General features: G+C 38.0%; 1 protein-coding gene across 18 annotated transcripts in view; it reads right to left on the bottom strand.

Moving 5' to 3' along the window:
• IQSEC1 (IQ motif and Sec7 domain ArfGEF 1) overlaps positions 1 to 18,531 on the bottom strand; it is a 359,237-nt gene that overhangs the window by 32,579 nt on the left and 308,127 nt on the right. For all 18 annotated transcript variants that reach the window (XM_049826619.1, XM_049826620.1, XM_049826622.1 and 15 more), the window contains 2 exons: positions 16,456 to 17,723; positions 193 to 354 (listed from right to left, as the gene is read on the bottom strand). In XM_049826619.1, coding sequence (XP_049682576.1) covers positions 193 to 354; positions 16,456 to 17,723 — 1,430 coding nt within the window. The remainder of the gene's footprint in view (positions 1 to 192; positions 355 to 16,455; positions 17,724 to 18,531) is intronic.

Below are 18,531 nucleotides of genomic sequence, written 5' to 3'. Positions count from 1 at the left end.
CTGGAAAGCAAAGAAATAAGTATTCGTTCATAGGTATGTTTTCTTTCTTAACCCTTAGAGTCTGGTTTCCCTCTCCTTCAGAACAAGATCCAAAAAAACATTCAGAGACCATTACTACCTCTAGCTTGATGAAACGTCTTACTTGAACATTAAAATGTGCTTACCTCCTCCTCCCCCCCCCCCAATACTCACTCTAATACATCCCGGTTGAACTGTTTTTGTCGATTTCCCAGAAATTCTCCAATCATCTGTCTGCTGAGACCTTTCCTTTGCAGGAGAAAGTGGGCAACACCAACTGGAGTGTCTGGCACAAAGCCTCGCTCAATTAGGTACTGGACTCCTTTTTCAGGTTTTCTGAGGAGAAATGAGAATGCAAAACGATTAATTTTCTTCCACTGGACCTGAGGGCATCTGATTAAAATTTTACAACAATTTTGCCAATCACTTTTGACTAACATACTACTAGTATGGGCTAGTATAGTTTCAGGATAAATGTAACCATCCTGTAGAACATACTGTTCACTGTTAATAGCTTGCTAGCTTTGAAACACATCTTTGCATGTTGTTACACATTTCTCTGCTCCATAACCCTTCTCAAGAGAAGCTTTATATGCAAACAGCTTCAGGCATGAAAGTCAAAACACTTGTCAATGCCAAAGACAAGACCAACATCAGCTACTAAGTACTCCTGTTGCTGGGAAAGATGTACCTTCCAGAAACCGAACTAAAAAGCTGCTGAAGAAAAACAAGAAACAAAGAAAGCCTCTGACCTCCCGCCCCTTGCTGTCAAAAGCTGAACTCATTGAACAAAAATACCTGAAGAGATATAACTTGCAAGCTGAGAATACAAAAAATATAGCAAAATAATAAAGTCAGTCATGCAAAAAAGAAGCAATTAAAAATAGCGGGGCTCCCATCTAATTTAGACTTTTTTTTCCCCTTGTCCTTTAACACACCCATTGCCCCAGATTTCCCTCCCTCAGACAAGCACCTTAATAATTTCTGCAGTATTTTACATCTCTTTATACATCACCTCCAGATTTAGCTGTAACCATTTTCAGATCTCAAAACAAAGCAAGCTGAAGCTACTCATTTTAACATATTAAGAAGCGTGTGCTGGGGAGAAAGGCTGGGTATGGAACTGGTTTCTGGCAATAAAATCTACTGCTTATGAAGCCAAATACTGCTCATATTTTAAAGTGATGTAAAATTCCCCTTACAGCACATATTGTGCACTGCATCTTCCAGCAGTATGACACAACAACCATAATTTCTTTTAAAGATATTAAAGGGATATCTTTACAGAACCAGTAATTTCATCATCATCTTTATTTTGTAAGGAATTATAATAGAATGTCCACCTGTAAGGCTGAATGATTTGCAGCATGCTGGATGACCAGAAAGATATTTCCTTTAAGGCAAGCAAAATCAATTTCAAAGGACAAGGTGACCGTACTATTTTTATACAAGGTTGATCATACAACCATAACCCTTTCTCAGTTTTTTTAATTGCAAATAACATTACTGAATACATCACCATTCAGTTCTCCTACTCTTTTATATTATACTCTTATACACTTAATACGCTATTAAGAGTTAGATACATCAGAGGAATATATGTAATTTAATCAAAAGGGAGTTCTCAAATCTCAGTTTCTTGCATCGGGCTTGTGGCTCTCTTCATCCGAAATAAAATTACACATAGAGTCATCTTCTAAGTACAATCTTGTAAAATCAATCTCTTTCATATTCAAAAAGTACCCATTTTCTTGTAAGTAATGTTACTGCTACGTTAATATGCTTTTGAGTTGTATTTCAGAATTCTTAATCTTTCTAAATTTAAATTCACAGCATCTAACAAGAACAGGAATAAGTTTTTACTCCATCCCCCTTGTTAGTGAGCTACATTTGTCCATGAAATTCAGAGTGATATAAACCCAGGAGAGTTCCTCTCCAGCAACTGTCAAAACAGAAAACAAAGAACACTATCAAAAAGCACAACCCGATCCAAAGATCACCTTTACTTGAGATACAGAAAATACTGAATTGTTACTTATCGTGCTAAACCACAACTTGAATTCTTACCATCCCCATAAGCTTGAACATTTAAAATCATCTTTGTGATGACACATGATTTATCTTGCAACAGTTCCTATGTAGCTGTATGATTTTATACAAGTCAGGGTCTGCTTTTTTCACATAAGAAGCTCTGCTTTTGGTTCAAGCAATATGAAATCACTTTATTCAAATACATTTCAAAGCAGGCTAGGTAAGTCTCCAAAACAGACTTAAAAATCCACTTGATGGTACATTGGAAGCCAAAAGCTCTTTTCCCATCGACACTTTCTTCATGCTGAAGTGAAGCATCAGAAGTTTTACAGTCTAGAATTATTTGAAAGTAGTCCAGTTTGTTACAAAAGTTGTAACATGGAAGCAATGTAAACTCTGAGCTGTAATAACATGAAAATAGTACCTGAAAACTCTGAACTGTAAGAATGAAGACTACCCTTTCCCTATTTGATAAATCAAACTGTGGTAGCAGTAGCATAAACTTCAGAGTAACAAACCTGTAAGACTCTTTTCCACAGCGAAGAAACTTTATTTCTTTCTAATTCATGGCCCTACCCAACTGAATTTGCCAACTAGAGATCAAGAAAATTGTTTCATATTATTTTGAAATCTGTCCTCTAAAAACTGTGAACTTTGTTGTTCCTGAAAAACAACTGTAAACCTAGAGAGTATGACTGACCTCAGCTGAAGAGCTACTTGCGGGTTGACCCCAGCCAAGAGCCAGGCACCCAGACTAAGCTGGTATGAGCTACTGCTAAAAATAAAGAACTCAAGAATTAAAGGGCTTCTCTAGAGAATTTTTAACAGGTGTCGAGGTGAGAACTGAGAACTGTAACTTTCCGTAATGTTACTTTGATTTTTCTTTGAAGGTTCCGATAGTCATCACTACAACAGGGATAAAGGACTTCTTAGAGTAAGCATTAGCCGGACAATTGTTCTTAATGACAGAACCTATAGCTTCAGGTGGTCTTTTGGTATCTCACCCTAAGTAATGACAGTCTACAATAGAGTATATTCTAAAGGATGGCATAAAGGACAAGTAGCCAGAGGCAGGTGGTACCACTCTGTAGTTGTTAGGATATCACTCCTTGACCAAGGCAGCCTACAATGTTTTCAGCTTTCCTCTTACCAAAATCAACATTATTTGGCTCACAGAAGAACTGCAAAGGTTAGGGTTTGTATGGGAATGTGCACAAATAAAGTTCTAAATAAAGTAAGTTTCTGTGGCTAAATGTGGGTATTAAATATCAGAGGAAGAAAAATGTTCTCATCCAGTGGGTATCTCCCTAGCTTCCCATTCAAGTCATAAATGTTAATTTTGGCGTCTGTTCTGGAAGTCTAGCTTGCTGACAAAATTTCTTCATGTTTCTGTTTTTGATGATCGGAAAACTTGAATTAATTCAGAACTCTTGACCAAGAAATTGAATTTAATATGTACTAAATTTTACAAATAGCTTACTGGAAGAACAATCTCTCTCTTTTTTTTAATCACTTTGCAAGCTAGGGAGGTTCAGGGTGTTTTACTGCTGTTGTAGGCTCTCTCCCACCCCCACACCAGGTGTGACATTATCTTATTCAACGGGAAAAGTACTTAACAGAAAACTGACTTTGTAAGTGCATTCTGAAGTGCTGTACCTCCAATGAAATTTTACTTACAAAGTGAAGCTAACAATAGGTTAAGAGAAAAATGAAAGGCAAAAAATACCAGGTAGCTGACAGGGTTTCTGGGAGGGCAGGTTTTAAAAGACAACACAAGCAAACAGGGATTCTACTGCTGGCAAAACCAGCTGTTTTAAATTGGACAAACTTTCTTTTTCACCAAACCCTAATTTTCCTATAGTAGATGACTAGATGCAGAAGGGCATGGGACATGAAAAGGTCATGGATTTAACACAAGATAGGACATCTAATATAAGTTATCCTCATTTGTGCCTACTCAGAATTGAGCGTAGACCGTTTTGTACTTACAACTAAGAGTCTTTTGTGATTAGGAAAATTCCCAGTGATGGCTTGTTAATTACACCTATGAATAACAGGGAAGATGAGAAGTCTATAAATAGCAATCGTGGAAGCTGCAAGAGCAGAGCATTTATTTTCAGATTGGAATACATTAACTAATATCAAAACACATCCTCCGAAGTTGGCACCTTACATAGTTGATGATACACACATATAGAGAACTTTTCATATTTACAGGATTGCTTCCAAATTAAAGCTTAAAAATGTCTTCTATCTCAAAAAAAAAAACCCAAAACACCAACCAAAACAAAAAAAAACCCCAACAAAAACAAATCAAAAGGAATCTACTGAAAGGAAGAAAAAAACAATCAACTAACATAAAAAGATGTGCAAAACCATATTTACTTAAGATTCTCAGATATTGCATAAAGAGCTAAGGGATTTGCCAGAAACTGATTAATTACAAGACCTTTAGTATGGTTTAAAGCAACTTTTAGGGGAAAAACATGGATGGAAAAAGTAATGCAAACTTCAAAATAACAGATCAAACCAGTATATTTTAATAAGCATGCTTCTTAGAGAGTACTGGTCATATCCAGTAAAAATGTTGTCTTTGTGTGTTTCTGAAGACAGCTTGGATCTTGCAGCAATTTTTTGAAAATGACATCTTTAAGAGGAAGCAAATTGCAGGAATGAAGAGTGCAAAATCACTCAGAGATAAACAGTTAAACAAACAAAGAGCAAAAGAACCAATCCCCAACCCCCTCCCAAAGCCACTGCCTCAAAAACCAAGGCAATAGTAAATCCCTGCACATCACTGCTGTTTCCTCTAGTCAGTATTATGCCTTTCCTTCCTTGGCATAATACTAACTAGGAGATGGCTTATTTACGCAGCAAGTCCTACATATAGCACTGAAAGCGTAAATTCAGTGGAAGTTCATATAACTTGCTGACATTTGTGTAGATCTCATTAGAGCAGTGGTTTGTTGGGGGTTTATAGCTTGTGAAGCTGAGGAGGAGTTGGGGTTTTTTTCCTTTAACAGCTATGCAGGGTGAATCTGGAAAAGGTCAGTATGTTTAGGAGTTTTGCTTATGTAAGTGATGTATGAGGCTTTCCTAAGAATGAGCTCTCCTTTGGAGTATGGTGTAGAAGAGAAAAGAAGAACAATAAATAGGTTAATAATACCAAAATTGGTATGTTCCCGAGAGAAGTGTCCCTTATCCAAGTCAGGAATATATAGAAAACAAAACAAAACAAAAAAACCAGTATTTTTTTCATTAGACTAAAACCTACATGTATATAAGCAGCACAGTATCTTTACAAAAACACTGCATTCCTAATATTTTATTGTCATGAACAAATTAGTAAGGACAGCGGTGATCCAGACATCTGTAATTCTGAACGTGTCATTATTTGTCTCACTTAACTTTCACCTGGTCAAAGGAACCACTGACAGACAACTTTAGGATACATGTTATTACAATCATTTACACTATGTGAGAATATCATCAACCTGCAAAGATAATCACCAACTAGCTGTTGTAGAAAATCTGAACTGCCAATGATAAAAAACAGGCCTAAAGCTCCACATATTACTAAATATGGACTGTCAAAATCACATAATTCCAGTCCCTGCTTTGAATTTCCTCTGCTTGAATTCTGTTTTCAGAGGTGCTCAAGATCTGCCAGAATTTGAGAAAGCAGGAAAGCCACAGTCAGAAACAGCTCCTCCTTTGAAGAGGGGAAGGATAACAGCATCTGTCAGTTCATGGCAAAGATGTCAACAACTGCGCTCACACAATCTAGCAGGTGGTTTAGGAGCAGGGACAGACACACAGATTGCTGTTTAAGCCACAAAAAGAAACACGGTTAGAAATACACCACCTGATGCTGTTGTTGGACATAAAGTAACACCAGATTCCAAAGGTCAGTGGTACTTGGGAAATATGGCTTTCCATTACCTGGATATTCAAAATGTTATCTTTCAGATTGTAGGAAATACTATTTTTGCAAAAACACAGCAGTGAATTTGAAAAGTGAATTTGGTAGAGTAAAAGCTTTTAGTCCGATTATAAATGGTAAGAAAGAGATCAGCACAAATTTAGCATTTACTGTTATCTACCAGACTTACTGGTACAGCCAGTCTTACTGCAAAACAAACACATAAAACCTAAGTGCTGTAGTTAGGTGAGCACTTCAGTAGCAGTGCCAGCACTGGCATCAGTCTCTTCTCTCATTCCTATTGCTGGTTTAGGACTTTCTGACAAACTGAATGAGGAGAAGAGGGGGTTTTGTTGTTTTGTGTTTGTGGTTTTTTTAGTGGTTTGTGGTTTAGTTGTTTTTTTGTTTTTGTGGTGGTTTGTTTTGTGGTTTGGGTTTTTTTGTTTTGTTTTGTGTGTTTTGGGGGGGGGGGGGTGTTGATTATTTTTTTTTTTTTAATCCAGTCAATCTCCCCCCATAACTGCACAATCATAACCAAGCCACAGCATAGATAAAGTGCCTATGTCCATGCTGGCCAACAGGAGAAGAGAATAGCAAGCGCTACTTCAGAAAAAAACATTCAGCAAACGCACAGTACAAAGGTGTATAAAGCCTTCCTTATTTCTGACTGTCTAAACACGTAAAGCTTACAAGCACCCAAACCCACATTAAATCTTTGTATTTCCTTTTAGATGCTCAGACAATAACAGAGCTGTAAAATGGAAGCATTAATAAACAAATGAGCACAGAAAGCAGCTTGCCCAAGTCTAGATTTCCAATATCCAGCAATGCCAAAAGTATCTTTTAAGGTAGACTAGGGATTTATTCACACAACATAAATAACCACAAATACACTGTCCTTACAGCTGTCTGAGACAAGGAGAATAAAGCTAGCCTGAATGAAAATGAGAAGCTTGGTGAAACATCTAGAAAGAACTTCAGTATTTCTGAAGGCACATCTATGCTTTTTGGTTTCTTGCCTACGTTTAGGCACACACATGTGCACTACACTAAGAGAATCTAGAAAACAAGTAAACCAGAACTACAAACATTTCTTGGAGGCTGTCAACACTGCAAACAGAAACAGTTCACAAATGTGCTGCTGCCAAAGAAATCTTTTCATGTTGCGGGTGGAGAATTTAATGCAATTATGATGCCAGCCCTGTTAAAAAAAAAAATAAAAATCTTCCTTGCCTTTGATACTAGAGAACCCATTTTGAAAATATTTACAGTTGTCACAAAACTAAGCACTAGTTTAACATTAAAATCCAGGGATGCCTTTTTAAATAGCAAGAATCTAAGACTTTTCTTAGAATCATTTAAGAAGTTAAATATTTTTAAATAGCCAAGTTGGCAGTAACAAGCTAGTTGAACATTCTCCTTAGTCTGGCAGACAGTTAAATTTTGTTTCTATGGTTGTATTTCTTCCTTCACATTTGCTGAATAACCTACCGCTGCTGCAATGAAGCTAATAGAATGGCTATGTCTATTTTAAACCTTCTGGGAAAGAAGCAAAACCCCAATATCCTTAAAATACTACCAAAACTAGTTGTCAGAGTTCACTCAACTACATAGCAATACAAGAAGGGGACTGAAAGGAAGAAAATCAGAGAAACTGACTGGGAAGCCTGAACTGTGTCATTGTCATGTTACACAACCACTTAATGAAGAAAAAGAAGAGCTAAGTGTAAATTGCATCTTCTGGTAATTACAAGAAAGAGTTCCTAGGTCAGGAAAATCAGCCAAGAAACAGCACATTTCTCACAGCTTCTCTGCGTCTCATGAAAATGGGGAGATAGTTATTCATATTATTTTGGCAGGAACCCTACAGTTTCCCCCACAGTGAGGATGACTTCTCACTACATTATAATATGTTAAACTCCTCAGGTTCATTCAAGACCAAACCAAAAAAAACTACCACCACAGACATGAAGGTCACAGCTTACTTGCAGTTATACCAAGTTACCTGGAGTAACCTCCATTTAGTGAAAGTTAATTTACACTCATGTCACTAACAAAAGAATTTACTAGGAAGTGATCTCAGTGCCCAGTTCTATTTGGTGGGGGAGCAAAATAAAGAGAGGAAACTCTGTAGACATCTATTTTCATAAAATTGTGTAACTGACCTAAACAGTTCCACCATTACTTTCTGTCCTATCAATCAGTTTCTTTATGTCACCATTTCCCAGTAAAGTGCTAGGAAATTACACATTAAATGTTACTACTACTGAATGTTTAGGCTTGTCTGAAAACTATCGCCTGAATCAGAGCTGATTACAAAACTGTAAAAAGTGTATAAAAGGCAGCTAAAGGGTCCAAGCAGAAAGTCTGGGTTATTCGAATAAAGGAGGAAAAATAGAGTTTAAAGCTATTTCAGAAATAGGATTTTTCTGTATGAGAAGCATCAGCCTTGAGGAACAGAGCAGTTAGCACAGTGAAGAGAATCATAAGGCACACCCCACGTAGTTGCAATGCAGTAGCTAGACATGTCCTTGCTAGTAAAAACAATCCTGAGTCATCATGCTATAGCAGATTTTGTAGCTCCTCATTATTCCCTCTCTTGGCAGTGGGCAGCCTGCTCCCCCTCCCCCCCTTATTTCCCTCTTTTGCGAGGAAGGATTTTAGTTAACTAAATGGACCAAAACACTCCATGAGGATTTTCTCACATCCTCTGACCCCATTGCATCTCTGCACTTCTCAAAGAGTAGGGAAAAGAGTTTGTAGCTGCCAGCAGAGCAAAATATACTCCACTTTGAGACAAGACACATGAAAAACCTGCTGGTGCTCTCAGAAGTATTTGCCAGGGCTGAGTATTGCTTTCATGTTTATGCAACTGTAGTCAGGAATGAGACAGTAAGATGACTATGTCCTTGAAACTGAGGAACAGTCCCTGTCTTAACATTTTCTAGTGTCCCTGCCCTAAATTCTCTTTCCTCACCCTCACCCCAGCTACACATAACAGAAGCACTTCAATTTCTGCAACTCTGCCAACTGCAAATGGCAAACAGTGACAATCATTTACTTTAAAGGGGATACCTTTTAGTTTGGCAATGCAAAAATGCTGTTTAAAGATCTCCAGATTTTTCTTTCACAGATCCACCAAACCCCAATTCCGTAGACTGATGTGAATTGTTAAGATGAAAGAGTCGGTACCCCCTTCTCTTTTCCTTAACTCTTCTTCCAAGGGTTCCTATGCAGCCTTCCCAACTCCCTGTTCAAACTGTCCTCTGTATGCCTGTAAAGGCAGCTGGTCACATTTTTCACCCTCAAAATTTGGACACTTGAGATTTAGGGGGTGGTCGTGGTGGTGTGGGGGCGCGAAGTAATTAAAATTCTGGCATCCCAAGTCATATCAGATGCTCATCTAGGAGCTGCTCACCCAGTCAAATTCCTCCATTCATAAGGTCATTTTCTAATAACCAACTGTATCCTGAGCATGCACTCAGGCATTGTTAGAGCAAACCAGTTACTGATTCCTGGCACGTAGCAGCGGGTAGCAGCGGGAGGGAGACGTGTGCCCAGAATGTTTAAGGGCAGGCGGAGCTGGCAGCAGAGGATGAGGTAATGGCTCTTTCATGGTTCCAGGGATACTCACACACAATTACTGCTGGTCACAGTGCAGCCTTTCAAAAGCTAGATTTGCTTCAACATTTGGGAAAGTTTATACTCCCTTTTAATGGCAATAAAGGGAATCCTTGTGCCCATATTTGAAACCGGCGCTTAAATATACTATTGGTTGAATCCACAGTTATACATTTCACCTGTTTTTTATGGCAGGACATAATGCATGCAAATCAAAGCACCCATTTTGGAAAAAAAGGAGGGAAAATGGGTCCTCAGGGAGAAAAGATAAAACAAGGACAGAACAAAGCAAAGCACACAGAGCTTTTTTTTCTTCGGGTGTTCTCACTTAGGGCTAACTGTTTTTAGAAATAATGAGAGTCATAGTAAGAACATTCTTCTCTTCTTACTAACTCCTCGGCATGTTAGAGGACAAGCTACATGGAGTACTTTGATTTTAATTTTTGTTGGAACTGTCTGTGGCTGAGTAATCTGCAGTCCAGATGTTGTAACAACAGTAAAGTCCCTCTCAGCATATACACGAGGATGGCAAATGGCTCTGTTGTGAAATCCTGAAGAGGACTCTTGTCTCCCCTTTTCTCTTGCTATAGAATCATTAAAAAAAAAATAAAAATCACAGAAGATACACAATTTGCAAAGGTATTAGAGATCAGCTGACAAAACAAAAGAATTAGTTCAAAGGTAAAGAGAACCAACTTAGTTCGATTTACACCTTCTCCCTCCTATTCAATCTGCACTTACAAAGTCTAAAATCATTCAAAATGTTTCCAATAAGCTTTCAACTTAAAATTCTAAGGGCAACAGTCTAAAACTACATGTTTTCAGACCAGATATTAGAATGCTGAATGGATGCCATGAGACCTGACTAAAAGCAATACAGAAAGTACATTCGGCATCTTAAGGAAAATTCATTAGGCATGCGATTGGTGTAAATGGAGGAACATCAGATTAGTACACTTATTACAATATTTAAACTAATGGCTACTTGCAAAACTTTAAAAAAATTAATAACAACTGACAACTTTTAAGCATTTCAAATAGAGAAAAAGTTTGCAGTACTTTCTGAATGTAACAGTACTTAGGAATCCAAATTACCTTCAATCTCTACCTACATGTAAATAATGGAAACTATATACCTCTGTTCAATAGTTAAAGCTGCTTTCACACAAAATGAAAAAGTGTGCCTTTTCACAAATATTATTATTGTGTGCCTCAGATTTCCAACAAGAATTTCTCTAGAAATTGTAATTTGCAATTTTGTATTTGGTATAATCCTACCAGGACTCAGCAAATTCCTCTCATACCTGCTTAGTAAAATAAAGAAATACTTAAATTAACATTGCAAGGAACCTAGTGTTTTAAAAAGTCTGCTCCTGGAACTAGTATCCAATCCATATCAATAGTGATTTTTAAATTTTGAATAAAATAATCTCCATCATGCAATAAACGAAGCCGGTATGGCTTTCAGGACTTACAGGTCAAAAGATGATACATCATTGCATAATGCAAACAGATACTCATGCCTTTTTAGCTCTGTCAATAAATCCTTTGAGAGAACTTTAGAATAGTGGGAACCTTGTTAATAGCCTGTTATAAAGGAAGATACAGAAAACTCTTCAAACAGGACACTGTAATAGACTGAGGACACATGGGGAACAGTTTTCCATCTGTCCCTACCCTTTCCAGAAAGCAAAAGAGGACAAAAAAGAGGGCAAAAAAGGGGGGTGGGGGGAGAAAGGCATCTGGGAAAACTTATTGTAAAAATATTTATAGCCTAGCCTAGCCTCTGTTCTAGCAGTGTAAAGTAGTGTTATGCTTATTTACCTCCAACATATATGCATAAGATTAGGCCGCAAAGCCTTCGACAAAAGATTACACAAGAACAGCCCTCAACAAAATTATGCCACAGCATAAAAAGCAGAGCACCATGGTGGAAATTGTACTTCACACCCTCTCTTCGTGAGCAATGTCAGAAATTGGCATCAGCATCAACAAGACTGGCTCCCGTGGCAAGAAATCACAATGCCATAGGAACACTGCCAGATAAGGGGACATTTAACCGTGTCTTCCAAAATCTGATATCCCAAAGGAGATACTAAATATGATTTTAGTCTCTGCTAGATTAACAAATGAGTCTGAGATATGCAAATTTGCTCTCATATTTTATAATACTAGGCACAGTTGCATTGAATTTTCAAACCACTCTAATGTTGTCCAAATTCTGTTGAATATACTTCATTAATACAGAAAGCGTTTGTACCTCCTGCCTAAAAGAATGCTGAATCATCACTACACTGTACTCTATTCAACATGGCCCAGTTGGGCGTGTCACTGCAGTTTGAGGAGACAGTAACTGTTATCAACAAACATACCTGGTAGCCACAAATACCTGGCAAGGAGCCAGAATTACTGCCACCATCATGGCAGCACAAGAGAAGGGCAATATGCTTCTTCCTACACATGCACCACTCTGCAAAGAATTACAGTCTGCTACTACCAACTGCAAAGCTGACCAAATGGCAGGACATGTTTCCTCAAACTGCTGAGGTTAAACCATTCACTCCTATTTAATCTGTTAGAACCATCAGTGCACCGGTAGCAGAATGGAACCTGAAAATCCTACCAGATTGGGCTGCAATAACTGGTAAACCTGGTATTTCCAGCCTGCAGTCAAAACAAACAGGAGAATAAAAATCACAGCCCCTTCTTACTTTTTTCCCTTTTTTTTTTTTTTTTAAGTAGCAGTCAAAAGGCCTCTTGAAGCCTTGTTTGTAAGTAAACCAGTCTCAAAGGCTGGATTTGCATTGGCAGGGTTTGGAGCCTGCAAAATAAACCTTTCTAGGTAGTGTTTTCCTTCTGCCTATAAGGGAGGAATGGTTTCTAGTATAATTTCTCCCAGACTACATCCCTTTCAAACTACACTGAAGAAAATGCCTAATTCAACACAGCTGGCCTCACCAAGCTTCCCTGGGAGCTGGGCATGCACCTGCAATCCTTCCTTTAGGAAGGCAATGAATGGTAACACACAATCTGACAGCCTATTGACAGGGTGAAATCACTACTGCCATTCAAAAATAGGAGAATGTACAGAAGCTGTTACTTATTTGCAATTTCTTTGGCAGAAATCACTCCATTTGGGCCATAGTTTATGTTCTAGTACAGTGGATACTACAAAACATCCTTAAAAAAGTATACTTCTTTAACTAACACTAAGGTTCCAACTTGAGTGCCAAGTTACAGTTTGAAACAAATTTTATGAACAAGTGATAAAATTCCTAGAAAAATGGTATTCAATTACCTATAGTTTTTTCTCCACAGTCCTGTGTTCTCCATTCTCCAATGACCTTTGTGCTACTAATGTTTTGCATATAATAGTGATTAAGTGAACTAGACCACCAGTTGTGCTCAACTTTTACTCCACCCATAACCAGCTATTCTAACCAAGGGCCTCTGGTAAGAAAACTGTACTTTGGCTTCTGAAAGTTATTATTGTAATAGGAAAGCAAGAAAAATTATAAAGCATCTGTTGAAATTTCAAATGTGAGGATAGTGACTTTCCATGCTTTTAGAAACTTCATTCTTTCAACACTCCTAGTGAACAAAGCAGAAGCATTTAGTCTGCTACAATACATGCACTTCTTTAAGGTTCTAAATTCTTTGCATTTCAGCCAAGCTTCATGTACTAGAAAGAAATTACATGATTATTTGTTAATTAAGGTTTGGGATCTTAATTTGCAAGGAAGATTTCAAAGATGCAATGAAATTAACATGAGCTTCTTGTAAAAGACATCCCTAAAATTTCCTCTGGTAGATGCAGACATTAGGAAAAAAACTTGACTTCTTGTAATAGGTAAATTCAAAGGCACTTCTTTCAGTTCTGCACACAGTTCTTCCGCATGGGTGGTGCACGCATCCTCTCAGGAGCTCACTGCCAAGACTTGTACTACTCCCTCATTTTATGATTATAAATGTATCATGGAAGATCATGTGGCCAAAAGACATCCAAATGATTCTGCTGCATTGACTTGAACACTAGAGAGTAAACTAAAAAATGTATCCCATCACATCATGGGTGTACATCTGGTCACACGACAGGAAAGCACAAGCAGTTTGCAACATGGAACTGAATGCATAGGGAGACCCTTGCTCATATGAGATGCTGGGCAGTTGCATTTTTGCCATGTCATGAGAGAGAAACTGCGAGGACAGTACTGATTTGCAGAAAGTCCATCTGACCTGCAGACCCCCTTCCTGGCCCATGTCTAGCCAGGCTGGGCAATCCTCCTTTGCTTGCTGTTCTGCATCTGAAATAGCAGCCTTCACCAAGGAAACTGACACCTAGGATGTGGCTTTCTTTTCAAAAAACATTTGGACACACAAGATGCTATGACATACTTCGTATGCTGAGAACAATGAGCACAATGCTCAGAAGTTAATTGAAACTAATGCACCTGTACAGCACGTATCTAAAAGGAAAAAGGATTCTTCATCTTGATGAAATCATCACTTGTAAATCCTGGCGAGTACCTGAACACAATCTCTACCCCTTCACTTACCTCACAAAATGCAATTTGTAGTCCCACCTGATACACTCTTAAGAGTGTCCTTCTGAAGTTTTTAAAGAGTAAAGCCTTAGAAATTTCCCAGCTCCCTTTTCAAAAGAGTTTACAGATTCATGCACCATCACATTCTATGATGGTTCAATACCTGACATTGCACAAAGGGGAAATAAGGCTATTAGTGAAAATATCACAATCTGCAGACTTGAAGAGACATGATCAAAACCAAGATACATGCGATACTCGGGGACTGTCTGAGCTATCAATAGAATCAGAGTGACTCAGCAGAAGGTAATGAGCATCTTCAGTTCTGTATCAATACTGGAGATAAAACACGTGGGGGAATAAAACAATCACACACAGCAAAAGATCACGCACAAAGGTGCTGCCTGGAGTACTGCGCAGTGCTATATTTTAGAACTCACTGAAGAAATGGCAAGTCATCTTACAACCAGCCAATACATAAAAAAGGTTTATCTCTATTCAAGTCCATGCAGCAAGATCACTTAGATGTGTTTCAAATAGCAGTCTCTATTCTTCTCTATTCCTGATATTTATTTTTCCCTTTAAGCCTCCTACTGATATGGCATGTCACTAGAAGCATCTGACAATTTCCAATGTGCTCATTCATTGCTGTGTGCTGCTTGAGCACTTTCTCCATTCACCTTTATTCTTACACCAAGACTGTATTATCAAGCCTGAAGTTCACTGATCATTGACTGCTTAACGCTTAATTACTGTGCAAAAAAAATGAGCAAACACCAAGTCTTTTAAATGTCAGCCAAACAGTACCAGCACCTTCCTCCCCACCCCCACCAATATGAATGTTTTCAAATCTTCCAAAAAAAGCAAATTCATATATCTTCCTACCCAGCCTACTTCATGAGCAATACAAGCTGCATAGATCCTATGACTTACATACTTCCAATTGGTTAAAAGCTTCCGTAAATGTCTATTAACATTTTACAAGGATAAAAAAATCCAGACCTGAAAGTTTTTACAGCCAAACCTGGCTGATCCATACTTAGTATTGTAATACACAGCCTCACGTGATGGCATCAAAAAGCTTTAATTATCTGCAATGTTACAACACATTATTTGATGAACCAGTGACCTATTAATCTAAACAAAACAAATCACAGCACTGCTAGCTGAAAAAGAGGGCTGAACTCATTCAAGCTGTAGGAGACTGTGAAGCAAGGTCTACGGCAGCATGCTGAAGTATCTAGTAGCTCTTCAGAAGCTACAAAATTTTCACATAGAAATCCTGAAGTACTCTGTAGAAAATTTCAAAAACTTATACAAACACTGTGAGCTGCCAATAGAATTTAAGAGAAAAATAGGAAAAAGTTCTGGCACTTAGCATCTTTCATCTAAGTATTCTGAGGAGCTTTATAAGCACCAGTACCAGAAAAGGTTTAAGTAAATTATACCCATTCTAGGGCAGGGAAATTGGCACACTAGGCATTAATGTTAACAAAGCAGTGAAGAAAAACTAGGAATTCTGATGCCAACGACCTAGCTGTTCTTATCTTCAGATTAGTTCTAATAAGAACTGTGTGACTCCAATAACATGAATACAGAGATTAGAGTAGTATATTATTTGTTACCCTCCATTGTAATACTCATGGTTTTCTACAGCCATGTGGGAGTGTCCAAAGAAGAAAGTATTTCAATAAAACAAAGAAACTTGAGAAAGTTTTTTATAGAAATTTTAAACAACTCCATACATGGGAAAATTAACAGTCATAGGCAGAAATACAAATTTTATGGTAATTTTATGATAAAGAATAAATATTTATTTAGCATAAAAATATTCAGCTCATTGTTTTTTAGTATCAAAGTTTTGATGAAATTGACTGAACAAATTCCAGGCCCTGCCTGTGTTAAACAGGAAACTCGTCTTACACTGCTTGTTATTTCTAATTCCCATATGACAAGTTTTACAATACCTACATGATTAGGGCAGGAAGAAATCTGAATTTGTTATACCACCAAAAATGGATCAGGATTAAATCACCATATTTTTCAACAACAAAGGAATCAGATCCATCTTCTTCGGTAGCTTACTACCATATGTATATATATACACAATTATATTTTTTTTTCCTGAAGCTGTTTAACAATGAAGACATCAGCTTTTAAGTACTCTAACATGAACAGTCACCACAAGCAGCTTATTTTTCCACTGAAAAGTTAGTATCAGACACCAGTCTTACTTATCTGATACAAGAAAAATATTCCTGGTTCAGTGGCTATGTTTCTACCAAACACAGAGAGAAAAGGAAGAAATGCTGTACTTACTTGTTAAAAAGATTCAGTCCAATCCTATAATGGCGTTTCCTGATAACATCATTACTGAAGGCAGGGGAATCCCAGCTGTTGCGAGTTTCTTTGTGGTATGTTTGTTTGCTCAAGGTTTGCTCCCTTAGGCTGTCTCTAGAAGAAGATTCTGAGCTGCAATTTATTGTATCATTAGAGTTGGAAGTGCTGTTGATACTGTCATTGTCTCCGTCAGAATAATCCGACTCTGATTTGCTTTGCCTGTTTGCTGTACCATTGATAGCTAAATGACTTTCTATAGGCCTAGCCCTATGTCTTGCCTCCTGTTCCTCTCGGGATATAATCTTGGCAGGAATGCTGTGAGGAATATGTTTTGGGCTTCCTTGTTGACTAGTGATCCCTCGGTCATATGCATTTTGTCTCTTTAATGAGCCTCTCTCCGAGCGGTCACTCAAGTCCACTGAGCTGTCACTGGGTGGCTCTATAGTTAGCAATGGTAGATGATCCATTCTCATCCTCTGTTCCTGACATTCCAGTGACGGGGTACTCCTGCAGCTTGTATCAGTGTCTATCTTGTTATCATCTTTGTGGGTCATGGACCAGTACTCTTGAGAAGAGTTCACAGACCGGAGCCTCAAATCAGATTCTGTGCTGGACGGTCTGTCTACTGACTGGGAAAGTGGGAGGGGTGGAGATAACTCTTCCTCATCAATATATAACGTAACATCACTGTATGATGCGGTCATCTCATCAAGCTTCCTGTGATCCACATTGTGAATTGCTGGTTTAGTTTGAGCACAACTATCCCTTTCCATTTCGCGACTTCTGACTTGATCCGGAGTCTGGACTTCATCAGAATGTAGGCTACGGCAATTCAGTGCATCATCAATGGATTCTGCAAGGGATTTCACTTGCCTGGAAAAAGCATCCTCCAGTTCTGTTATAGCATCAGCAAAATCAGTAGATGCTGCTGGTGACTTCATTGTAGCTGACTCTCCAAGGTCACTACATTCAGACTGTACCAGGGATCCCAGCTTTGACCCATCATTTGTAACAGAAACTTGTTTTCCTTCAAAGTAAGAGCTGTGGACTTTCTCAGGTCCTTCAAAGGAAAACTGCATTCTCATATTGGACAGTACAATGCGTCTTGACATACGATTTTCAGACATAGAACTTCTAAGACGCTCAAAATTTTTGTTCATCTGATATTGGCGAAAAGCTGTTTGTATAGTACGAGCAGCATGTCTAGTTATGAGACGGCCTCCATATTTCCGTTCTAGCATTTCCACCTGTGAAAGGGTGAACACAATTATTTTGTAACTTGATGCAACCTTGTTAGAACAAGATTAAAGTACAAAAAAACATATTCTTTTAACAACTTTAATTTTTAGACATTTTTCAATGTTTTTGAAGGTAAAACCTCAAAGCCCCAGACTAACAACTGCACAAATAGTGAACCAAACAGTCATTTGCAAATTCCATCATTAAAATACAGACAAAAATTTGACTATGTAAATACTGTGATATAAAATTAATGTTTTGGCAATTTGTGCGTGTGTGTTTAAATTTTGGTTTTTTGCACGTTAGCATTGGTGTGCCCATGTCAAAGCAGACAAGATAGCACTCTAATGCAGCATAATGCAGTCATTCTTTCTCTGTAGGGACAACTGCAGAGAAGTGAAATCCAAGTATGATGCACATTGCCATATTTTAAGAGTAAATTATAAAAGTGTCCATCACCTTTCCAGGCATGCATCGCTTTCTGCATGAATAAAAACCAGGTGGCATCGTTTCACCCAGGCCTGATATCAAAGCAAAACTGAGCCTCCCAGACCATACGTTTCCAGAGAGGTTTCTCTGACAGAATCTCCACACACAGAGTCTTCCTCAAGAGCATATTTCAGACCTTCTAAATACAAATTCAAATCTATTTTCATTCTTGTAATTACATTCAACATTGCCAGTGTTTCCAATTAACAGAATGAATATGCAAAATAAAGACATTGTAAATGCCATCAATTTAACCTAGTGAAAAAGACACGTCAATACTTTTGGAATACTCATTAGGTATTTTCAAGCCTTTCCTTCCAAAACATG

The sequence above is a fragment of the Accipiter gentilis genome, chromosome 23 (assembly GCF_929443795.1).
Source record: "Accipiter gentilis chromosome 23, bAccGen1.1, whole genome shotgun sequence".
NCBI classification, from domain to species: Eukaryota; Metazoa; Chordata; class Aves; order Accipitriformes; family Accipitridae; genus Astur; species Astur gentilis.
This window is presented reverse-complemented; position numbering and strand designations above follow the sequence as displayed.